We start from the raw sequence: 25,055 nt of genomic DNA, 5'->3' as shown, positions 1-25,055 counted from the left end.
ATATTTAGATATATTCTTTGTATTGTTGAGTTAGGTATATTATAAAAGCAAATAAGTTATTTTAGATCAACAAAATATTATGATACTACCTATGCTAAACAAAGTTCATAGAAAAAGCACCAAGAAAGAAAGGTATCAATTGAAAACAAATCTAATCTATTTACCCAATAAAAAAAAAAATTGGACTCTCTCAAGCTAAAATAAAATGTGTTTGGTACAAGTTGTTGCCCACATTTTTATGAAATGTGTTTGGTACAAGTTGTTGCCCACATTTTTATGAGTAAAATATCTATTTTTTATGCTTAAATATGTCTGAAATCTCAAATAAAGTAATGAATTTTGATTTAGGTTGCTATTAACTTTTTTATTTGTGTTGGATTTCTGATTTATTAAAAAAATTGTTTTTGATATCTGATGTGTTAAGTAATGATATACCTGGTAAATTTTTAAAAATGTAATTTTTTATAGCTAAAAAATCGTCACTATTAATTTCAAAATTTAAATTACACTTTCGGGCAGTCTAAACATTACTAGAATTAATTCAAGCAAGAAAAAAAAATGAATAATATGTGTAATAGAAAAATAAATAAGTGAATTATTATAACACATATTATAAAATAAATTAATATCTATCTCCCCTTGTCCCAACAATAAAATTATAGATATGGTTGTTGGTGAGCATGTTCGGCGTCAACTATAGCGGGCTGCCGGCGTCGGGCCCTGGCCAAGCAAGGGTGACTGTAGCAGAGGGGCATGCAACTGTGAGGGCGCCGCAAAACATGAAGGGCAAGTGCATTCTCTGGGCGGATCGTAAAGTCGTTGAAGAGGAAGATGCAAAGCTAGTGAACCTTAGTCGCAAATCTGACGGAGAAGAAGGAATCAGACCCATGTATTTGCATAAGCGTAATCCTAACCCTCTTCTTGCACTGCCTCCAAACATCTCAAGTGCGACATGAGCCCCAAATTCAACTTCACTGCCAAACCCATTTCCTTTGTCTCCCCCGTTCTCGTTGTTCCTTTTTCACTTCTCCCTTTTTGGTTCAGCACAACCATCGCGAGATCTAGCTTTTGTTTTTAAGATCTTGAATATGGAGTTAAAACTTGGCTATTTTGTCAATTATGGGTGCTTTTTGGATCTAAATTTTAAGAATAGTTTATGTTGTGTTTTTATTTTGATTTAATTTTTTTTATCAATTTATTTTGATTTAATTGAATGTGGAGATCTTGTATATGTAGAAAAGAAGGGTTTATGTTGTTTGGGATACTTAAAATTGATCATTACATGGGGTCCCCGAATTTGTTTCTTTTTTATGCATAAATTATTTCTAACAACTTTTTGACCGAAAAAAAATATAATATAATTTTTAAAATATATAGTGCATGACAATTTTTGAATCATCAGAAACCATTTTTAAAAAATTTAACTGACATGTCGTCATTTAAAGGAGAAATCATAATATCTAAAATAAAAATTTTAATATATTAAAAATAGACCACAAAGAAAAATATATTTTCAGGAATCCAAATTAAAATTCGCTGAGGATCTAAAATATATTTATGTCTTTTTTTTTCTATATACTTAATTAAAATATCAACTTTTTTTATTTGATAATATTAATGTTATTAATCAGTCTAATAATCTCAAGCAAACAATTTAAGATTAAACATATAAAAATTAGACATATATAATTATTATTTAATGATTCTAGACCTGATTTTTTTTCTATGAAGACCTGAAATTTTTATTGAAACAGACTTTTGCAAAATAAAATAAAATAAAATAAAGCATATCAAATTTAATGCGACATTTGCCGATACTTAGCAGATTGTTTGGCCAATTGATTGACCATTTTAAAAAAATAACTTGTAATAAAAATCTAACATGTTATGTTTTAACTGAGGTTTGGGAAGGAACTTCCAACTACTTAACAAGTAACCGCATATATCTTGTCTTAATGTTATAGACGCTGGCTAAAGGGAGGTCAAGTATGTCTCCCAGAATGCGAAGATAAATATACACCGTTAGATATATTAATCGTTTAATCAATGGATAAGATTTTTTATTTTCTTTTTTCTTTTCCCTTTCTAGTCCTCTCTCTTTTCTGGTTTCTTTTTTGGTTCCTTCTTTACCACCGGAGACCCGCGACAACGGTGGATTATGCGGTTGAAGGAGCTTTAACTTCACGTTGTTTGAGGGCGAAGTTTCGGTGCTTGCAAAACAAAAATATCGTAAAACTCAGATCTGAGAGATAGGGATTATGGGGTTTTCATGAAATTCTTCAGTTTGGTTCTTGAAAATTACTTGGTTCAATCGGAAATTGTTTAATTCCATCATGGTTTTTTATTCTGATTTTTTTTTTTTTATGTGGTTGTTGTCTCTGCAAGATGCAGATCTTCTTCGATTTCGACCCTCACCGGGAAGAGCTCAGGGTAGAAAGGGAAAAAAAAGAATAAAAAACAATCCCAACCATTAAGTAAATAATTAATAAATCTAAGGGTGTATATTACTTTCTCATGGTGGGAGACCTATTTGGCTCTCTCACCATATGAAAAAGAGGATCTTGCGGAAACTTGATGGCATCATATTGCAGGGGCACTAAAGACTTATGGTCTTCCATCAAGTCATTGAGCCACTTGAAAATCAATTTCGCCCTTAATACAATAATTTTATATGGGAGATTTTTTAATAATTCATATCTTAGTGGATGTCCATCAAATCTACAGAAAATAAAATTGATTAACATGTGATTTTTTCCTTCGAAAGTTTTGACATGCTAATCGGTTTGCTGACGAGGGTGAGGATTAATGTTCATAGTCTTATGATTCCTATTAGCTTAAAAACTTTTGTCTAGGCTTAAGAAAGATATACTCCGTGTCAATAAATAAGGTCGTATATTTCATAATTAATTCTGAAGGGTAGCTGATTAAAAAATAATAATTCTGAAACGGTAATTTATCATCCTTTGTTTGTTTTGATGAAAATAGAGTGAAAAATGAATTATATGATAGAGAGATAATATATATATATATATATATATATATATATATATATATATATATATATATATATATATATATATATATATATATATTAATTTTTAGTGTTTTTTAGATGAAAAAAATTTCTGTGAGATTTACTTAGAAAATATTTCTGCTCTAAATTGGAATATAATAGGAGGGAGTTGTTATATTTTTTTCATTTTTTGTTTAATTTATAATTATAGTATAAATTTTAAAATAATAAATATATTATGCTAAAAAAATATTAGATTAAAAATATATTTTCTAATTATTATAGAATATATTTTTACATAATTCATTTATTTTTTTCATTTTCTTTTATTCATCTAAACAAGCAAAAAGAAATTTTCTCACTTCCTTTCATGGTATTTCTATGCATCTAAACAACATATCTTTTCTAATTTTATCATTCTAATTTATTTTCTTTCATTTTGTTTTCTACTCTATTTCATTTCTCATCCAAATAAAGTATTAGAGTCAACCTAATAATAATGATTTTTAATAATCTGTATAAAATTCTAGATTCAATATTATTATTTTTGTTAATATATATATATATATATATATATATATATATATATATATATATAAAGTTATTTTCTTTTTTGCTAAAAAACTTTAAATTAAAATTGGATAAGTCAATCACTTTTTTGAGTTTATCATTCATTGAATGATAAATCATTACAAGTACAAGTGATGGAGATGCACAATTTAAATAACAAAAAAATTAATATTTTAAAATTATATCTAAAATGATTAGACAAGTGGAAACAAAACTAGATATAATTTGATCATTTTGAGAAAATCCAAGATCTTTATAGACGAAACCAATCACTAGTTCTCAACCATGGGTTGAATGAAATCATTTACATAAATTAGAAGGAAATTTTTCTTTAACCAAAATGAATTAGACTTTTTTTTTCCCATCCTGTTTGTTGCAACAAAATTTGTTGCTATAAAACAAATCCATCATATTGTGATTTGGGCCAGCCAATTGCATTTTTTTTTCTCTTTTTCATTAGGTTTCTATTAGTGGTGTAAGTTTTCTAAGTATAGAACTTCGAAAGTCTATTGAGATCGAATGGAGTTGAAGAAGATAATACATAAGTTATGTTCGATTATCAATCAAAAAGGCTATAGGCTTATGAGGTTCGATGGTAAGTTGAAGAAAACAAAACTTGGAAGACAAGAATTATTTCTAAAGACAAGTTATTGAATTTATATACTCCTTGAAAAAGTGAAGAAAGAATCATCGAAGGCAAGTTGTTTTGATTAAGTGCACAAAGACAATTATCAATGGTTTTCCGACAGAGAACACGAAGATACAAGTATCAACATCACAGATAGTTAATTTGAATAAGTTGTACACTTATACGAATCTTGTAAATCGACCGTTGAGTCAAATTAAATTATAAATAGGCACAATGGTGGTCATTTTTCCTTGGTTACAAAAATCACCCAAAAACCTTTATACCAACACACTGCACAAAGGAAATGGCTATCGGTTACCAAGAAAAATGTATGTTTGAACCCATTCTTTAACGGAATTTACGATTTTTGTAATTGTTTCTCTTTGATCAGTTTAAGTTTCATGTATTTCTCTTGTTCTACATCTCTTCTTTAAACTCTATACTTTTTCCAATCACCATTTTTTCTCTGAACTCTTATTGACTTATTGTTTACTTTCTATCAACTTTTATGTTAATTTTGTGTCTAGTTCCAATTTATATTTTGAAGCACTTTACATTTTGTCATTTTAACTTGTTAGGAAAGATTTGAGAAATTATATTCAGATAGGGAAGTTTAAATGATAGAAGTAGAAGAGATATCACACAAATTGTTAAGTTTATTGTGAATAACAAAATTTACAATGAAGGGGATTCAAAGCGCTATGAAACTCACTAAACCCATAATACAAAGCTCTTTATAAAGGAGACAACAACTAACTGTCTAATAAAAAATGGTTAATAAGAAAAACAAAAATTACTTATAGTTATGACACAGCCTATGTTAATGAACTACTAGACTAAACGCTCCCTTCTACGTGACTAGATGCTCCATTAAATTACAAATGATTGGATGACCAATACAGAAGACAAAAGTACTGGACCAGACAACCAATGTTGTTGTCCACCCTATCTTTATCGTCCATTGTCCAACAATTAACAATCTCCACCTTGGTTCAATAACATTTCTGAAATATGAGTAACTCAATTCATTTCCAACAATCTATGTCAAGTAAATCTAGACAATACATGAACTTTCTTCTTGGAACAAGCTTCATGAACATATCAGCTGGATTCTCCCTTGTATCAACTTTCTGAACATGGACCCTCTTCTCAATACGAATGAAGTGGTATACGATGTCAATGTGCTTAGTCCTCTCATGATGGACTTGATCCTTGACTAAATAGATTACACTCAGACTGTCGTAGAAAATGATAGTCTTTTTCCTATGGAAACCCAAAATTGCTAACCAAACCCTTCAACCAAATCCCTTCCTTTGTTGCTTCTAACAGAGTCGCATACTCTACCTCTGTAGTGGATAAAGCCATTATGGACTGAAGTGTTGCCTTCCAATTGGCAAGAGAGTTGCCAATTGTGAATGTGTATCCTGTCACAGATCTCCTTGCATCCAAGTTTGCAGCAAGGTTAGAATTTGAGTAACTAGATAAAGCACATGACATGTCTCCATGGTAGACAAGTCCAATATCAGTGGTACCCTTAAGGTACTTGAATATACGCTTCACAGCTTTCTAATGTTCCTTCCCAGGATTACCCATATAACTACTCACAACACTTACTATTTGTGCTAGGTCTGGTTTGGTGCATATCATAATATACATGAGACTACCTACAACACTTGCATAAGAAACATGAGACATATATTCCTTCTTTGATTCTGACTGAGTAGTATTGAATTCGGATAGACAAATGGACAGTGTCAGAGGAGTACATATGGGTTTGTGGATGTCATCCTAAAATAATTCAGCACTTTCTGAATGTATTCCTTAGGACACAAAAAAGTTTCTTCTGGACTCAATCCCTCTTGATCTCCATGCCTAAAATCTTTTCAACAACTCTCATGTCCTTCATCTTAAATTCACTGCTGAGTAGTGACTTCAACTTTTGAATTGCCAACAAATTTTGAGAGGCTATGAGCATGTTGTCCATATAGAGCAGTAGATAAATGCGGGAACCATCCTCCACCTTGCTATGATAAACACATGAGTCATAGGGACTTTTGATGTACCCATGAGAGACAATGAACTCATTGAATCTCTTGTACCATTGCCTTGGAGTTTGCTTCCTCCCAGAAAGAGACCTCTTCAATCTACAAACTAAAATTTCATTTCCTTCCACCTTAAAACCTTCAAGTTGTTGCATTAATATGTCCTCCTCTAGTTTTCCATGGAGAAAGAAAGTTTTGACATCGAGTTGCTTTAATTCCATGTCCAGAGTTGCCACTAGGGCCAACAAAATATGTATGAAGGAATGTTGAACTACTAGAGAGAATATCTCATTGTAGTTCACTCCTTCCTTTTAACTGTAACCTTTAGCTACCAGGCGTGCTTTATAATGGATGACTTCTTCAGTGGACGATCCAAATTTCTTCTTGAAGATCCACCTGCACCTTATTACTCGCCCGCCACAAGTACTTTTCACTATCACTTCTACCTCTACACAATAGATTTACAAAAGTTTCTCCAAGCTTAAAATCCAAGTATTGTTTCCTATCAAGCTAATTCTGGATCTAAAACAAATCAACATATTTGTTTAAGGTTGGATGCATACAAGTAAGGCTGTCGTCTTACAGACAAATATACAAGTTAAACACATTGTATTTTTCTCTTAGGACTTTCAAGGTTGTTTAAAAGCTTTAAAACTTAAGAAAATTTTGAATACATAGAGTTTAAAGGTAAGAGAGAATGCTATGTTCAAAATTCATGCCTTTACCACTTTAAATACTCTGGTATTTACAGGCTTTAGTAGCAGATAATTCTTATCTCTATATGGTTTTTATTTTGCGTCTTGACCATATTGTCTGAAGTTGGGTGTCCATTGGAGCATTTAATTCAACAATAAATGATTTTTAACTTCTAGTCACTCCAAACTCACAAAACACTCTAGTTATCTCCCTTGATGAGCACTCTGAATCCGACTTCAGAGGTCAAATCACCTTTTGCTCAGAATAACTCTACACACAATAATGACATGTCTTTTTATGTGGAAGGAGAGCTAATTCTTGACTTTTCTCTTACTTTCTTCACTTTGACATATCCTAGAAAGAATATTCAAACATTCCCTGCATAGAGGATCAAACGAATAGAGCATTAATTTGGTCTTAAATGCTTCACAAAACCAATGCATGTTTATTATCGTCTATTCCAACTGTACTGTCTAGGGTCCACAAAATACACGTGGCATCTTACGTGACACTTTGAGACACATGTCAGCCTTCCATGTCAGCCCTGATACAGGAGTACAAACGTCTAGCCCTTAGCAGTCGGGCTCTCCAACCGACAGGTGATCTCTAACCTCTTATTATTTGAATATATTGTCATCTTCTATCTCTTGATAGGTATTCAATTATCTACAAAGTCACACATTATCTACTAACAATTATCTCTAAGCTACACATTATCTGTAAGTACTAAATTATCTACTAGTTTTTATCTTTAAGGTATATATTATCTTTAACCTTATCTATAAGCTACTGGCTATTACCTGCAAGGGCTATAACAACCCCTACAAATAAGGACTCATAACTCCATTCCACTCTATAAATACCAGGTTCCCTCGAACCCTCAACACACACAAACACACAAATAAACATTCTTGTGGATACATTCATATACTGTCTCTCTCTTATTCTCTTAACTCATATACTTACTTGAGCGTTTGAGTTCTTTGTTTTACAAGTCCCCCATCTTGCCCTTATAACAAAGGCCTCTCTCTGTCCGACGTACGAAGTCTTGGAGCCCACCTCGTCCACTTCCATCCTGACGTGCACCTGTTCTAGATTTTGGTAAGTACATTTGGCGCCCACCGTGGGGCTGCGGTAAAACATACCCCACGATCTCTCGTTATCTCTCTTTTCGCACCCAGGGTTAGTACTCAGTCTGGCCTCAGATCTGAGACCCCTTTCAATGGCTCCGGTCTTCTTAAACACATACACTCTCCAACAACTCCAAAACTGCATTGTGGAGATGGAGGCTCATTTTAGACGCCCCCTAGGCGACGAGTAATCTGCTCACACATTGTCTGAGCACACTCAAAGGGAATCACACCCTCAACACACAGTCAACACTCAAGATGATCCAAGTCTATCCCATATACATTGTCCAGCAGGGTGGACTACTCGTTGACACCCTTTTGTCAACCACATCATGGAACCCGACATACCCCTAGATTGGAAACCACTCAACCTAGAGCGGTATGATGAACTACCGATCCAAATGAGCATTTAGATGCTTTCCTCACCCAGGTCAATCTATACACCAATGTTGATGTGATCATGTGTTGTGTCTTCTCAACGTCCCTCAAAGGAACACCATTGACCCAGTACGGTGGACTTCCATCGAGATCCATCGATAGCTTCGACACTCTGGTAGAGCACTTCAGTGCGCAATACACAATCAACTGGTCAAATTGCATGACCTCAGCTGCTCTGGCCATTCTGTGACAAGTAGATGATGAATCTCTCCAAAAGTTCATGGATAGGTTTGAACGCATTGCCGTTCAAATTCGTAATCTAAACCTAGAGGTAACATTGCACCTTATGCTCTTCGCTTTAAGGTTTAGCAAGTTTGCGGACAACATATACAAAAACCACATAGTACCATGGACGAGTTGCGTGAACGAGCCAAAGGCTACATCCAGATGGAAGAGATGTTCAAGTTCAGGAACAAAGTCAGACAAGTTGGACAAAAGCGTGATAAGTGAGAAGGGAACACCAAGACCAACTTATACAAGTCGAACAAGAGGCACAAGCTGGACAAGCGCCAACCTCTCTCAAAAGGGGCCAAGTACGACTACTACACACCCCTAACGACCAATCACACTACAATCCTGGAGGGAACTTTCAACTTGGAGGTACCCATCAAGCTACCTCCACTGCGTCCTTCTAGGATAGGGTTAGATGCGACCAAATACTGCATGTACCATCACGGTACTGGTCATAACACAAAAGTTTGTGTGACCCTCAAGGACAAAATAGAAGAACTCATATCTAGCCCAGTTCGTTTAGAGGTCAGACAACCACCAAGTAGGAGTAAGACTCGGAGGACACCAAGAGGATCAACATAGGAATCACAATGTGGACAAAATAAGAGACAGAGCAAAAGATCGAGGATGATAGAGACAAAACCAACAAAGACGTGATCGACAACCTCCACATAAGCAAGAGCTAGCAGAACAAATTAGAGGTGTAATCAATATCATTGCAGGTGGATATTCTTATGGAGGACAACCCAGCCAGTCCTACAAGCGCCACCTCTACGCCATCCGGGACATCGACATCAACTATGTCAATACACCATCCCCACGAAGTCATCTTCCTATCACTTTCACTAATAGAGACTTCAAGGGTATCAACCCCATCAACTAAGATGACCCTATGGTTGCTTCCATCATAATCGCCAACTTCATGGTTTCCAAGGTCCTCATCGACCAGTGAAGCTCCACTGACATCTTATACTGTTGGATTAAGTGGCCTCGAAATAATTAAGAAGGGAGGGTTGAATTAATTATTAACGAACCTTTACTAATTAAAAATATATCCTTCTTAATATTACCAAAAGTAAAAACAATAATTAAAGTGCACAGCGGAAATTAAAAGAGTAGGGAAGAAGGAGACAAACACACAAGAGTTTTATATTGGTTCAGCAACAATCCGTGCCTACATCCAGTCCCCAAGCGACCTGCGGTCCTTGAGATTTCTTTTCAACCTTGTAAAAATCCTTTTACAAGCAAAGATCCACAAGGAATGCACTCTCCCTTGTTCTCTTTGAACAACCTAGTGGATTTACCCTCCACTAGAACTGATCCACAAGAGATGTACCCTCCCTTGTTCTCAGTCAGCAACCCAAGTAGATGTATCCTCTACTTGTACCACAAAGGATGTACCCTCCAATGTGTTAAGACAAAGTTCTCAGGCGGTTAGTCCTTTGAAACTTTGTGAATGGGGAAACAAAAGAATTCTCAGGCGGTTAGTCCTTTGAAATCTTTTGTTTATGGGAAAGGGAAGAATCAAAAGAATTCTCAGAATGTGTCATTTTGAATTCTTTGACAAGGGAGAAGGGAGACACAAAAGAATTTAGGCGGTTAGTCCTTCGTTCTTTTGGAAAAGGGAGAAGAGAGACACAAAAAGAATTCATGAGGTTAGTCCTTGGCGAATTCTTTTTGGCAAAGGGAGAAGGGAATGAAAAAGATGAATTGCACAAGTTTTTGAACAAAGAACTTTTCTTGGAAGAAAAATTTTTGAACAAAAAATTTTAGAAAGATGAAGAGAAGATGAAATAAGAAAGTTCTGAAAGAAATGAAAGAAGATATTGAAAGATAGATTGAAAGATAGAATGGTTGAAAGAGATGATAGATCTGAATGAGATTGTTAAAATGTTTCATGCCAATGTCACATATTTATAGTTTCTTGATGACTCAAGTCAAAACTTGTAACTCTTGGCAATTCCTTTAAAACTAAGTACTTAAAAAGTTATGACTTTTGAAAGAATCTTTAGAAACAAGTCACTTGAAGAAATGTGACTTTTGGAAATGAATTTTTCGAAAATAGTCACTGGTAATCGATTACGATAAAGGTGTAATCGATTACACATCAACAGATGTGACTCTTCATTTTGAATTTTGAAAATCTTAACGTTTTAAAACCACTGGTAATCGATTACTATAATCTGGTAATCGATTACCAGAGAGTAAAACTCTTTGGTAATGATTTTGTAAAAAACTTCTTATGCTATTCAATGTTTTGAAAAACTTTTTAATACTTATCTTGATTAAGTCTTCTCTTGATTCTTGAATCTTTGAGTCTTGAATCTTGATCTTGATTATTCTTGAATCTTTATTCTTGATTCTTGAAATCAAATTTCCTCTTGATCCTTGAAGTGTTCTTGACTCAATCTTGAACTCATTCTTGAATGTCATCATCTTTCTTATCATGAAGTGATCTTGACTTTTGAGCTTTTTGTCATCATCTTTGTTATCATCAAAATTCCTTGAATCAATCTTGATTCATCATGAAGCTTGCTTCTACAATCTCCCCCTTTTTGATAATGACAACTCTGAAATCAAGAAACACATACACACACTTTTTCCTAGTCGATCACTCACATAAATTTCCATTCTCCCCCTTTGTTTTTGAGTTTATGCTTCATTTGAAATTAAGTTAATTACTTATGTGAGTTCTTGATTTAATCCCTATTTCTCTCCCCCTTTGGCATCAACAAAAAGCCAAAGTGCGTAACAAGTATGAAACATACATATACTACTAATCATTCACAAGGCAATCATGGAAGAATATAAACCAATCATGAAGCAAGAAACATGAATATAAAACCCACATAGTCATATAACATAATTCATAATTGTTCAATCATACCATGCAAATAAAGAAATACTAAATTGTTCAAATGTCATAATAATATAGATTATTTGGATAAGTCACTAGCATCTAGCAGTCCTAATTCTCTTATAATGTTGTAGAAGGTACCTTTACTTAGTGGTTTTGTGAAAATGTCTGCAAGTTGATTTTTAGTGTCTACAAATTCTAAAACAACATCACCTTTTAGAACATGATCTCTAATAAAATGATGCCTAATTTCTATATGCTTGGTTCTAGAGTGAAGAACTGGATTTTTAGATATGTTTATGGCACTTGTGTTATCACATTTTATGGAAATGTGATCTAATACTATTCCATAATCAGATAGTTGTTGTTTCATCCACAGAATATGTGCACAACAACTACCAGCAGAAATATATTCTGCTTCTGCTATGGATAATGCTACACTATTTTGTTTCTTGCTATTCCATGAAACAAGAGCAGACCCTATGAATTGACATGTGCCACTAGTACTTTTCCTATCTGTTTTTGATCCAGCAAAATCCGAATCTGAGTATCCTACTAGATTGCATAAAGAATTCTTAGGGTACCATAATCCTAAATTAACTGTTCCTAATAGATATCTTATGATTCTTTTTACTGCCATTAAATGTGAAAACTTTGGATTTGATTGAAATCTTGCACACATGCATACACTAAACATAATATATGGCCTACTTGCAAATAAGTAAAGTAGAGATCCAATCATACCTCTGTATTGCTTTGGATCAGCAGGTTGACCGGATTCATCTTTGTCAAGATAACAGCTGGTGTTCATAGGGGTAGCCAAGTGTTTTGAGTTTTCACTTCCAAATCTCTTAATGAGTTCTTTGCAATACTTTGCTTGGTTGACAAAGATCCCATCGTTTGTTTGTTTGATTTGTAGTCCAAGAAAGTAATTTAACTCACCCATCATAGACATCTCAAACTCACTTTGCATATCAATAGAAAACTCCTTGCACAAAGATTCATTAGTAGATCCAAAAATTATATCATCAACATAAATTTGTACCAACAAGATATCATTATCCTTCTTTTTTATGAATAAGGTGGTATCTACTTTCCCTCGAGTGAAATTCTTTTCTAACAGGAATTTACTTAATCTTTCATACCTAGCCCTAGGTGCTTATTTTAAGCCATAAAGTGTCTTCTTTATTCTATAGACATGGTCTAATTTTTGTGAGTCTTCAAACCCAGGATGTTGTTCCACATATACCTCCTCTTGAATTAGACCATTTAAGAAAGCACTCTTGACATCCATTTGATGTAGTTTAAAATTCATAATAGATGCATATGCTAATAGCATCCTAATGGCTTCTAATCTAGCTATAGGTGCAAAAGTTTCTTCATAGTCTATATCTTCTTCTTGGTTATATCCTTTTGCTACAATTCTAGCTTTATTTCTAATTACTATACCATTTTCATCCAATTTATTTCTAAATACCCACTTAGTTCCTATGATTGGATAATCTAAAGGTTTTTCCTACTAATTCACATACATCATTTCTTTCAAATTGATTTAATTCTTCTTGCATAGCTACTATCCAATGGTCATCTATAATAGCTTCCTTAAAGTTTTTAGGTTCTATTAATGAAACAAATGCCATATTATTGCATAAATCTTTGAGAGAGTGTCTAGTTGTTACCCCTTTTGAGATATCACTGATGATGTTGTAAAAAGGATGATTTCTTGAAGTTTTCCATTCTTTGGTAAGATTATCATTTTCTTGTGCTGTGTCAACTTGATCATCCTTGTTTTCATCATCTCTCTTTCTTTTTAGATTTCTTTCTTCATTTGTGTATCTTCCAAAGAATCTGGAATATCCTTAAGAAACTCCTTTCTCGGGGAGGTAATATTAGTTTCATTAAAAGTAACATGTATTGATTCCTCAATTGTCTGGTTCTTTTGTTGTATATTTTAAATGCTTTACTATGTAAGGAATACCCAAGGAAGATACCCTCATCTGCCTTAGCATCAAACTTTCCTAGGCTTTCTTTACCATTGTTTAGAACAAAACATGTAAATGAGCAATACTTGGTTTTTTATTCTTATGGAGGACAACCCAGCCAGTCCTACAAGCGCCACCTCCATGCCATCCGGGACATCGACATCGACATCAACTATGTCGATACACCATCCCCACGAAGTCATCCTCCTATCACTTTCACTAATAGAGACTTCAAGGGTATCAACCTCATCAACTAAGATGACCCTATGGTTGCTTCCATCATAATCGCTAACTTCATGGTTTCCAAGGTCCTTATCGACCAGTGAAGCTCCACTGACATCTTATACTAGAAGACTTTCTAGAGACTCGAAGTTTCGCCTGACACTATCCAGCCTCGCGTTGTTCCACTCAGCTTCGTAGGGGAATGAGTAGAGACCAAAGGCTACATCGACCTAATGACCATTTTCGGTCAAGGCGTTTCTCTAGAAGCTTCACAATCAGGTATTTACATGCAAATGGACGTAGATACCTCATATTTTACTTTGATTGGCAGGAAAATGTTTAACGAGCTCGGAGCCATCGTCTCCACATTGCATCTGAAAATAAAGTTCCTCATCTTGACGGGAGAGATCATGACTGTCAAGGCAGATTAAAAGCAAGAATGACAATGCTACCTAGAAAGCCTAAAAGTGGCACCTTATCCTTTCACCGGGGAGTCTGCCAAATCTTACACCACAACAAATGGTGCCACTCAGGTCATGAGCATGGATGAGTGGTCTCCAATCCAATCCTAAACCATTTACCAAGAAAGCCTAAACGAAAAATTCGATGTAGATCCGCGCGATAGCACTAACGTCCATGAAGTCCAAAAGCTAAATAGTAGATTGGCATCCTTGTCCAAGTTCCTCCCCAAGCTCACCAAAAAGGCAAAGTCGTTCTACAAACCACTCAAGAAAACTGATCCATTCCTATGGGATGAGACCTGCGTATGAGCCTTCTTGGCCTTTAAGTAGACCATTGCCACACTGCCAATTCTGAGTCAACTGAGGCCAGGAGTACCCTTACTCCTATATCTCTCAGTGGTTGATGAAGTTGTTAGCTCAACCCTCGTGCAAGAGAAAGGGAAACACTAGCTCCCTATCTACTTCACCAACCACATACTCCATGACACTGAGAAGTGCTATCAAATGATAGAGAAGGCGATCCTGCACTCATCACCTCGGCTCGACGTCTCAGACCATTTTTCAGAGTCATCAAGTGGTAGTCAAGACGAACAACCCCATCAAACAAGTTTTGCAAAAGCCTGAACTGGCATGAAGGATGGTGGCATGGTTCGTAGAAATTTCAGAGTTCGATCTCCAGTACAAACCCTGCGGCCCCATGAAAACATAGTTGATGACAAACTTCCTAGAAGAATTCGCTAGGAATGACCAAACCACCCTAGACTAGTGGTGCCTCTACATCGATGGTGCATCCAACATAAAGGGGAGTGGGACAGGAATCATCCTTGAAGGCCCCAACAATGTTACTCTAGACCAAATCATCAAGCTCAACTTCAAAGCCTCAAACAACCAGGTTGAGTACAAGGCACTCATTTCAAGACTAAAGCTAGCAAGAGAAGTCAGGGCCAAGAACCTATAATGCTATACTAAATTGCAGCTTGTTTAGGAACAGGTTGCCAACAGATACTAGACCAAGAAAACTGTGTTGCCCAAGTACTACCACATTGCCAAAAATCTCATCGATAATTTTGAATACTTCAAAATGTACTAAAAACCCAGGGAGAGAAACACCAAATCAGACCTTCTCTCTAAGCTGGCTAGCACCAAAAAGACCGGGCACCTCAAGACTATCATCCAGGAAATGCTCCAAACTCCCACCATAGACACTAAAGATGTTATGGCTGGAGAAGAGGAGGAACCAGACTGGATGACCCCTTACAAGAATTTCCTAATTCAGAGGTGTTGCCATCAGACGAGAATGAAGCCCGACACCTGAAACGGAAGGCCAACTACTATGTCATCCTTGATGGCGAGCTATTCAAAAGAGGGTTGACAACACCCTTATTAAAGTTCCTGAACAGCCAATGGACAAATTATGTCAAGAAAGAACTCCACGAAGGAATTTGCGGTCTCCATATAGGGGGATAGTCCCTTGCAACAAAGGTGGTGCATGCTGGCTACTACTGGCCAACACTTAAGGTAGACGCTTTTGACTTTGCAAAGAGATGCAGACGATGCCAAGAGTTTACAGACATTCCACGTACCCCTCCTAACAATCTCCACAATTTGAGCTCCTTTTGGCCCCTTTCCATGTGAGGAATAGACATACTGGGACCACTGCCAAAGGCCCGAGGAAAGACCATTGCGAGAAATCACGACCAACGAGGTGGGAAAATTCACCTGGAAACACCTCATATGCAAATACGACCTCTCATACACCATTGTCATGGACAATGACACCCAATTCAAAGCTCAGACTTATGAAGATTTCCTAATGAGGCTAGGCATCAAGCACCTCATCACCTCTGTCAAACACCCTTAGACCAACAGTTAGGTAGAGGCAGCCAATAGAGTCATCCTCAGGGCCCTGCCCACTACACTCGACAAGTCTAAGGGCCTATGGAAAGAGGAAACTCCCCAGTATACTCTGGGCATACCATTGTTCACCCTAGATAGTGACCAATGAGACTCCTTACCGACTCACATATGACATAGACGCCATGATTCCCGTTGAAGTCAGGGAACCATCAACAAGGAGATTGTTGTTCCAGCAACAACAAAATAAAGAAAACATGAGGGTAGAACTCAAGACGATAGACGAAGTCCAAGAAATGGTCAGGATCAGAGAAGAAGCTACAAAGCTCCAAGCAACGAGGTGATATAATACAAAGGTTCAACCACAAGCCTTTAAACCTGGCGGTCTAATATGGTGAGTCTAGATAACAGAGCATACAAAATATAGGAACTAGATTACAGGCGATTCTAAGAACATGGAATGCTACCCAATTACATCCATTTACCTTTTATGATTTTCTTTTATTAACTCTACAGGGAATTGTTAAACCCAAGGTTCGCCCTTGGTAAGTCTTCATAACAGGTACATCACTAGTCGTAGCTCCATAAGCTCGTTAAAACTAAGGACTGCCCTAGGTGAGTCTCACAGGTTGTTTTTATAAAGGCTTGTCAAAGCCCATGGTCCGCCCTTGGAGATTCCTATAGGCTCGCACATTATGTCTCCAGTACGTGCCACTCCACAAGTGACACGTATGCAATAACACAACACTATGTCTCCAGTATGTGCTACTCCACGAGTGACATGTAAGCAAGAGCACGACATTATGTCTCTAGTACATGTCACTCGTGATGTCACTCCACGAGTGACATGTATGCAAGAGCATGACATTATGTCTCCAGTATGTGCCACTCCACGAGTGACATGTATGCAAGAGCACGAAATTACGTCTCCAGTATTTGCCACTCCATGAGTGACACGTATGCAAGAGCACGACATTACGTCTCTAGTATATACCACTCTATGAGTGACGCATACGCAAGACCACGACATTACGTCTCCAGTATGTACCACTCCACAAGGGACACATATGCAAGAGCATGACATTACGTCTGCAAGAGCACAACACCATGTCTCCAGTACATGACACTCCACGAGAGACACGTATGCAAACCATTATCCACGACATATGTAGCAAGGACCTTGAAGAAATGGTCATTGAAGCAACGAAATATGTTTGAGTCAAACTCAAAAAACTTTTTGAACATGTTGTTCAAGGAGACCCAACAAATCTTGCCCGTCAGCTTCATCTAGAAGAAATAAAGAAACACTGGCACACTAGGCCAGATGTTGAAGTAGGGGCACAAAATCTCAAAGGCCCTCACCGTGGCCCAACTGTTAGGGTGGAGCTGAGAAGGGGCCATGTTCAAGTGCTCAAGCAGAGCACACTGGAATGCGGTCAAGGGAAGAATGAGACACAAGACCTCAACTAGGAACCTACACATTAAAAAGAAAGGCGAAATTCCCGACACCGCCTTCAGAAATGGAAATACATAACTTCTGTAAGCTTGGACGACCATTTTGCAGGAGTCCTTAGGATTTTCCAACTTCTCCTAGCAATACAAAGAAATGACACTCACCGCAAAGGTGAGGGGGAACTTATACTTTAGAACATCGTCCCTCACCCAATCATAGCCAGCAACGACAGGTAGGAACGATGGCGACTTAACACTATGGCTACGACACACACGGGGGGACGCCCTAATGTCCCCTCCACTTCGCCTTGCTCCTCTAGAAACAGAAGAGGGAAGAATCACAATAGCCGGGATAGGTTCCCTGGTTAGGGAAGCAGCAGAAGGTTGCGCCCTCTCGCAGTGGTGAGAGGTGCCTCCACCAATACGGCGCAAAACCCCCAACCTCTCCGAAGAAGATGATTTGTTATCAAAGGCACCATGTCGATTATCCTTCAAGGAGGAACCACTGATGGATAACACCTCTCGATTCATTAGGGGTTGCTGGATCGAACCCTCAGAATCAGTGCCATCCATGTCGATAGAGGAGTCAAACAAAAATGAAGACATTGTCAGAAAAGGAATACCTTGAATGTTGAAGAAGATGAATGAAGAAGAAAGGGGAATCGCAAGAAGCAAGCACGAAAACAAAGAAATTTCAGGAGGAAGAAGCCAAGATTTTAAAGTGATAGTGATCATAAATCAAACGTTTACTCCATTTTAAGGGGGAGACAAACTCTTCAATAACTGGCGGGAGCTGAAGTGGTGCCCTAAATTTTTGCACCATAATGCAGCCCCATTCACCCACGCACCATGTCTCCAGTATGTGCTGACTCCATAAGTGACACATATGCAAGAGTATTGTGCATGCATCGCACACGCTTGCAACAGTAGACAAAACGTAGTGTTTATCTTCAATGCATTCTCCAACGGTCAGAAAAGGGTAGGATTTTCAAATACAAGGACTTTCCTCACCCAACATGTCAGACCTCACCTGCAAAACCAAAAGCATGTCCACCTCGGACAACTTGACAGAAGTAGCCCGGACAACACTTGTCCAAGCTCAGGGGCTTTACAAGCTTGACAGATCTATAATTCTCACATCTATCGAAGTTACCATTCTCAACACTGGACAACACATGTCCATGCTTAAGGGCTTGATGAACTCATCACCCTCCTACTCGTCAAGGCTACTACCCTCGACATCAGACAATCTCCTTTGACATTGGACAACCTCTTTCGCCCACAAGCCGACTTAAAGCTTGGGAGAATTATGTACTATCCAGGGTCCACAAAATACATGTGGCATGTTACGTGATACTTCGAGAAATATATCAACCCTCCATGTCAGCCCTGACACAGGAGCGCGAACGTCTAACCCTTAACAATCGGGCTCCCCAATCAACAGGTTATCTCTAACCTCTTATTATTTGAATATATTTTCATCTTTTATCTCTTGGCAGATATTCAATTATCTACAAAGTCACACATTATCTATGAGGTATGATTATCTACTAGCAATTATCTCTAAGCTACACATTATCTGTAAGTACTAAATTATCTAGTAGGTTTTATCTCTAAGCTATATATTATCTCTAGCTTTATCTATAAACTACTGGCTATTATCAAGAAGTCGATATTTATCTACAAGGGTTATAACAACCCCTACAAATAAGGACCTGTAATGACTCGTCTTGTCGCCACGATATCACTACTCTAAACTACTTAAATTTCAATTTTTAAATGAAAACTTTGTTATTTTGCTTACGAAAAACAAGAGTAAATTTTTTGCGATACACGTTCACCAACAATGCACATATACTTAAATGAATATATATAGATATATTAACTCAGTACTCATGATTCACATCACAGAAAGTAAATTAGTTCATACAATTAAATTTGTGATTTACATCCTCAATTCAAATGAATTATAGAACCAACTATGGAAGAGTTGATTAACAAAACACAACTCTCTCTCCCAAAATAATCCCAACGTCATCACGTTGGCTTGACGGCTCCAACAAAAGAATCTCACTCCATGTAATCTACTGTTGTCCATTTGCTCCCACGAATGAAGGCTCGCGATCATCATAGGTACCAACCACAGGTACAAAAATTGTAAGGGTGAGTTTATTATACAAGGAATCAACACGAAAATTAAATGACTATGATTAGTAAGAAAACATTAACAAATATCATAATCATACACAAATGTCCATTAGTCCAACATACACTCAACAAGTAGTCATCAACTTTCTATAATTCCAATCAATCATGCTCAGTATGATGCATGCACCTGACCTCAACCCCTAAATGAAATGTGGTACCTTTCGTCAGGAAATAGCTTAAGCATGTCCACGCAACACACACTCAGGAAAACTAGGCAGCAAGTGTCAAGGTCACCATGTCGTGCACAGACAACTCCCCCCATGATGATCAACCTGAGTCACAAGAGAGTTCCAAACTGAGTGATATGCCCCCAAGTACAAGTATTTTTCCTCATGAAAAACTACAAGTACTTACTGACAAAGTTTATACTATTTACATACAGTATGAAGTATGACACATGGACACCATCAATATACTGACTGTGAATAATTAAAGATTCTAAGTCTTTCATTCACTCCAGAGATGCTTGAACTCTTTAATCACTCTATTTCCCCCACCAGGGATATCCAACTTGATCATTGCACCCCCATGTACATGTACAACATACATCATCATAATGACATTTTTAACATCAACAACATCTCATCTCAATGTCGTTATCAACATCAACATCATATCATCTCAATGTCATTATCAATAATGATAACATCATCTCATATCAATATTATCATCAATAACAATATCATCTGATGTCAATATTATCATAAATAACAACATCATCTCATATCAATATTATCGTCAATAAGAACATCACCTCAAATCAATATTATCATAAACACCAACATCGTCTCATATCAATTATTATCATCAATAACAATATTCATCAATAATCACATTCCACACATACATACATATAAATTTTATACCTGAGATTCACATTCCCCAGGTCTTCAGACAACATAAGTCTAATAAAACGATAATGTCATTTATCAATAACAGATGTATCACATCCCATTAATCGAAAATATTGTTTTTCTTGAAAACCAGCATGCGCAGGGACAAACATACATTCTCATAATTGGGTTCCTTGACTCCAATTATGTTATCAAAGCCATAAATTATAATAAACTTCCCTCACCTATTGTGAGCTCTCCGTCAGCTCCTCTCTGTGTTGCTCAGAGGTCTCTCATGTTCATGCTCGTTTGTCCAAACACAGAGTTCTATTTACCAAATTGAAGACAATTTAGTATAGATTTAAAAAGCAAGGTTAATATCAACATTCAGGGTCAAATACTCCTATCAAAATAAAAGGGGATAAGGGGTGTTTTAAGTTCTACTACAAAGATACGTCATTTTGAAATTCCGATCATGTCAATGTGACTAGGGTTTAACAAAGGTCACGAAAATAACATCAATATTATAAAAAGGTAACGTTTGCAACGTCTCATTTTTATGGGTTTTTCAAAGGAATTGTAAAAACATCCTATTACAGTACCCATAACACAAGAGACACTAAGAGAAGCTCAAACTAACTAGGAGAAAGGCATAGAAGTCAAGATTACCTTAGAGAAACTACGAAAGGAAGGATTGAGAGCTTGTTCTCCTCCGAATCCTTGAGGTGGATTATGAGGATTTCGCTTCAATTAAAGTGTTCTTCTCTGTGTGGTGGTCCGGTGGCAAGCAAAAGCGACTCGTGGTGGCCACCAGTGGCCGTGGGTGGTGGAAGAGGAGGGGTTAGGGTTTCTGGGAGGAAATTTTAGAGAGAGGGAGCTCAAAACGCGTAATTTTACGCTGTTGAACATATTTATAATCTGCAGATCTCACTTAGTGAGCTCGTCTCGCTAAGCAGGAATCCACTTTTGGCATTGAGCACGGCCTCTCGTGCTGAGCGAATTACTTCCTCGGGTTGGAATTGTGCTTAGCGCGCCTGTCTCGCGAAGCAAGTTTTCCTCTCGGGTTGGGAGTTGCGCTTAGCGCGCTTGTCTCGCTAAGTGAATTCCCTTCTCGGGTTGGGAGTTGCGCTTAGCGCGCTTGTCTCACTAAGCGAGATATTCAAAAGTGTTATTTTGGAAAATCTCAATGGTCAAAGCATGAAGACGTGAGTTATGAACCTACAATCCAAATTCGAAGGCAATCCAATAGTTAATGAGTTTGAGATCGCGGTTTTACTAGAACAGGTTTAGATAAAACTTGAAATCTCATAATTTCAACCTAAGTCAATAAAACTCCACATAACTCAACACCCACATCAAGCAAATCACACATAGCTAATTCACACAATATCTCAACTCATCCAAATCAATCACATAATCAAATAACATGAGAATACATTAAACATCGATTTTCAATTAATGCAATTTTCAGGACGTTATAAGACTTGCAGCTCCATTCCACTCTATAAATACCAGGTTCTCACAAATCCTCAACACATACTAGCACACGAACAAACACTCTTTTGCATACACTCTTATACTTTCTCTCTCTTATTCTCCTAACTCACGTACTTACTTGAGCGCCAGAGTCCTTTGTTTTGTAGGTCCCTCCTCTTGCCCTCTTAACAAAGGCCTTTCTCTGTCCAACGTACGAAGTCTTAGAGCCCACCTTGTGCACATCCATCCTAACATGCACCTGTTCTAGATTTTGGTAAGTACACCAACTGGTAGTGTAACACTTTTGTTTATCAGCGTTTTAGACCCAATTTTTTAAACTTGGTATTCATTTGTATCAAATCGAAATTATTGAGTTTGTTGATTCGTCTTATGACTGTACAATATATGTTATAAGAAAATAATTAATTATAAAATTTATCATAACAAAAAAAATCTTTAACTAAAATATCATTATTAAAAGATTTTTTTATATAATTTAAATGTAAAATATTTAAGTGAGATACCAATAATGAGCATATGAACAATAAAAGTAATTAATTTCTTAGTATTTAAAGTGGCAATCATTTTGAGAGAAAAAAATAATACAAATAAAGCAACAATCAATGAGAGACATAAAAAGTAATAAAATATAAGTTTAATGACTATATATATATTGTCAACGTAAATTTTTTTACATTGTTGATCAACTAATAAAAATTCAACATTGATATAATTTTTAAGATAGTTATTTTAAAAGTCTATAAATTTATGATGGTTTATAATTAAATGACAACATTAGTTATTTTACATTATCAGTTCATAATCTATTTTCTTAAAACATAACATTAATTATTAATAAGAAAATAATTTATTATGCTTTTCTTGTTTAAAATATGTAATTTCATATTCTTCACTTTAGTTAAAAAAGATTATTTTAATAAAAAAAAGTATGAAATTTAATTAATATTTTAATATTGGTTTATGTTTTTTTATCTTTTACATGTTTTTATTTATATCTATGCTTTTAATATTTACTTTAAGCCTAAATTTAAGAACAATTTTGGCAATAACTAACTCAAGATTTTTGTTTAAAAATATTAAATACTTCTAGTAATATAAAAACACACATATTAAGTGACTTTATATGTTTATATTTATTTTAAAAAATGTGATACATATACACATAACAATTTATACTATTTTTTCTTCATCATTTTATTACATTTCAAACTTCTCACTCTCTTATTTCTCTCTCTTTTGATTGTTCAATTTGTTACATAACTTTTTAATAACTATTAACCTAATTGATTTATATTTTAAAAAATTATAACAATAAAATCTTATATATATATATATATATATATATATATATATATATATATATATATTATAAAGTTGTGACAAAAAAATTATAAAAATATATTAATGATAGATACAAGTATAATTTAATACCCTTCTCATTCTCATTCCCACTTACACGGTGAAAGAATACCCATATCCATATTCGGTCAAACTGAATATTGCTCGTTAAAGTCAAAATAAGATTGAACGGGTACCCACATATAAAGATTTATTTGTTCTTCCTGTCCACCACAAACCTAATTTTAAAATATTAGTCTAATATATGAAGAATTACAATACAATTAAAAGTAATATAGAATTCATTAAATTATTAGTAAAATTCATTGAATAAATAACATGACTTATTTAGTAGAATTTATATGAATTATAATTCACTCCTATTCTATGAACGAATCTGGATTTTTTTTAATTGTTTATCTCTTTGAATTTATTCTTGTTATATTTGTTTTTAAATTAAATTTCAATATTTTTTTGAAAAAATTGTTAATAATAAAAAATAACCATATATCACAATGTAACAAATTTATCATAAAGTACCAATATACTTTATATATTAAAAGTTATTTACTTATTATGACTTTTTTATAATATAATTTATATATTAATTTTACAAAAAATATATATCCTATACATTATACAGACTAAAAACTTGAATCGTAATTTCTTTTACATAAAAACAGAAGGTTTTAAACAATTAGGTAGAAACTAGAGAGAGGGTGAATAAACCAAAAATGATCAGGCCAAGGAGAATAAGGAAATTAAAAAGGAAAGAAGGAGGTGGATTCCTTACACAGAACGCATCTGTTGTTGGTTTGGGATTTTTGGTTCGGAGCTAGGTTTGATCATGTGAGACGACTTTGTTGTATGGATAAGAACGACTTCTCTCAATCTCTCTCTAGTTCTCACTTTCTCTCTCGTAATACAATTTCTCTCTCTAGAATAAAACAGCTTCTACCGCCTCCAAGTCCTACAAGAACCCATTCCCTCTCACACCGCCCCCAAAATCTCACTCTTCTGCCTTCTCTTTTCTCTTCTCTTCTTCCTCCAAAACAAGTAAACAAACAACACTCTCACATTCACCACAACACAAACACAAACACAAACAAAGACAACAACCTTGTTTGTCTGCAATCAAAACCTTTCAAGCTGGCGTTCGAGAACCAAGACACCCCTGTCCGAGAAATCAAGCCCAAGAACCGGAGAATCATGGTAACCTAATCTCCCTCCTTAACCTTCCTTTCACTCTTTACACTTTTTTTATTACTAAGAATTGAAAACAATACCAGGCTTATAATATTCACACATGTCATTCAATCAACTGAACTGAGCTAGTATGCTTATCTTTCTTTGTGAAAAATGCAATCAATTATGTGATTCTGATTTCTGGGTCTGATTAATTATTTTGTGTGTATTGAAAAAATACATAAAAGGGTGCTGGAGGCCCTGATGACGAGGACAATAGGTGGCCACCATGGCTGAAACCTCTTCTCAAAGAGAGCTTCTTTGTTCAATGCAAGCTTCACGCTGATTCGCACAAGAGCGAGTGCAACATGTATTGCTTAGATTGTATGAACGGTGCTCTCTGCTCTCTCTGCCTATC

General features: G+C 35.7%; 2 protein-coding genes across 2 annotated transcripts in view; one reads left to right on the top strand and one right to left on the bottom strand.

The window, feature by feature from the left end:
- Positions 1-5,474: 5,474 nt before the first annotated feature.
- Positions 5,475-8,224, bottom strand: LOC113002329 (uncharacterized). Its single transcript, XM_026129425.1, has 2 exons — positions 7,916-8,224; positions 5,475-5,777 (listed from the first exon to the last, which is right to left on the bottom strand). Exons 1-2 carry the CDS (start codon positions 8,222-8,224, stop codon positions 5,475-5,477), a joined length of 612 nt encoding a protein of 203 aa, XP_025985210.1.
- A 16,058-nt stretch (positions 8,225-24,282) lies between these two features.
- The window catches only part of LOC100784644 (uncharacterized), a 3,266-nt gene continuing 2,493 nt past the window's right edge, over positions 24,283-25,055 (top strand). The window contains exons 1-2 of the mRNA XM_041018461.1: positions 24,283-24,664; positions 24,886-25,055. The exon at positions 24,886-25,055 is cut by the window's right edge and continues 23 nt beyond it. Of these exons, the coding sequence (XP_040874395.1) occupies positions 24,320-24,664; positions 24,886-25,055 (515 nt within the window). The 5' untranslated portion in view covers positions 24,283-24,319. The remainder of the gene's footprint in view (positions 24,665-24,885) is intronic.

The sequence above is a fragment of the Glycine max genome, chromosome 8, assembly GCF_000004515.6.
Source record: "Glycine max cultivar Williams 82 chromosome 8, Glycine_max_v4.0, whole genome shotgun sequence".
NCBI classification, from domain to species: domain Eukaryota; kingdom Viridiplantae; phylum Streptophyta; class Magnoliopsida; order Fabales; family Fabaceae; genus Glycine; species Glycine max.
This window is presented reverse-complemented; position numbering and strand designations above follow the sequence as displayed.

Excerpts from the sequence above, each read along its gene's own strand:
- LOC113002329 (XM_026129425.1), bottom strand. The coding sequence starts at position 8,224 with ATGCAGTTTTGGAGTTGTTGGAGAGTGTATGTGTTTAAGAAGACCGGA. Across the intron at positions 5,778-7,915 it reads CAAAGAACTCAAACGCTCAA|AAAGCTGTGAAGCGTATATT; the intron begins GTAAGTATATGA and ends AAGGAACATTAG.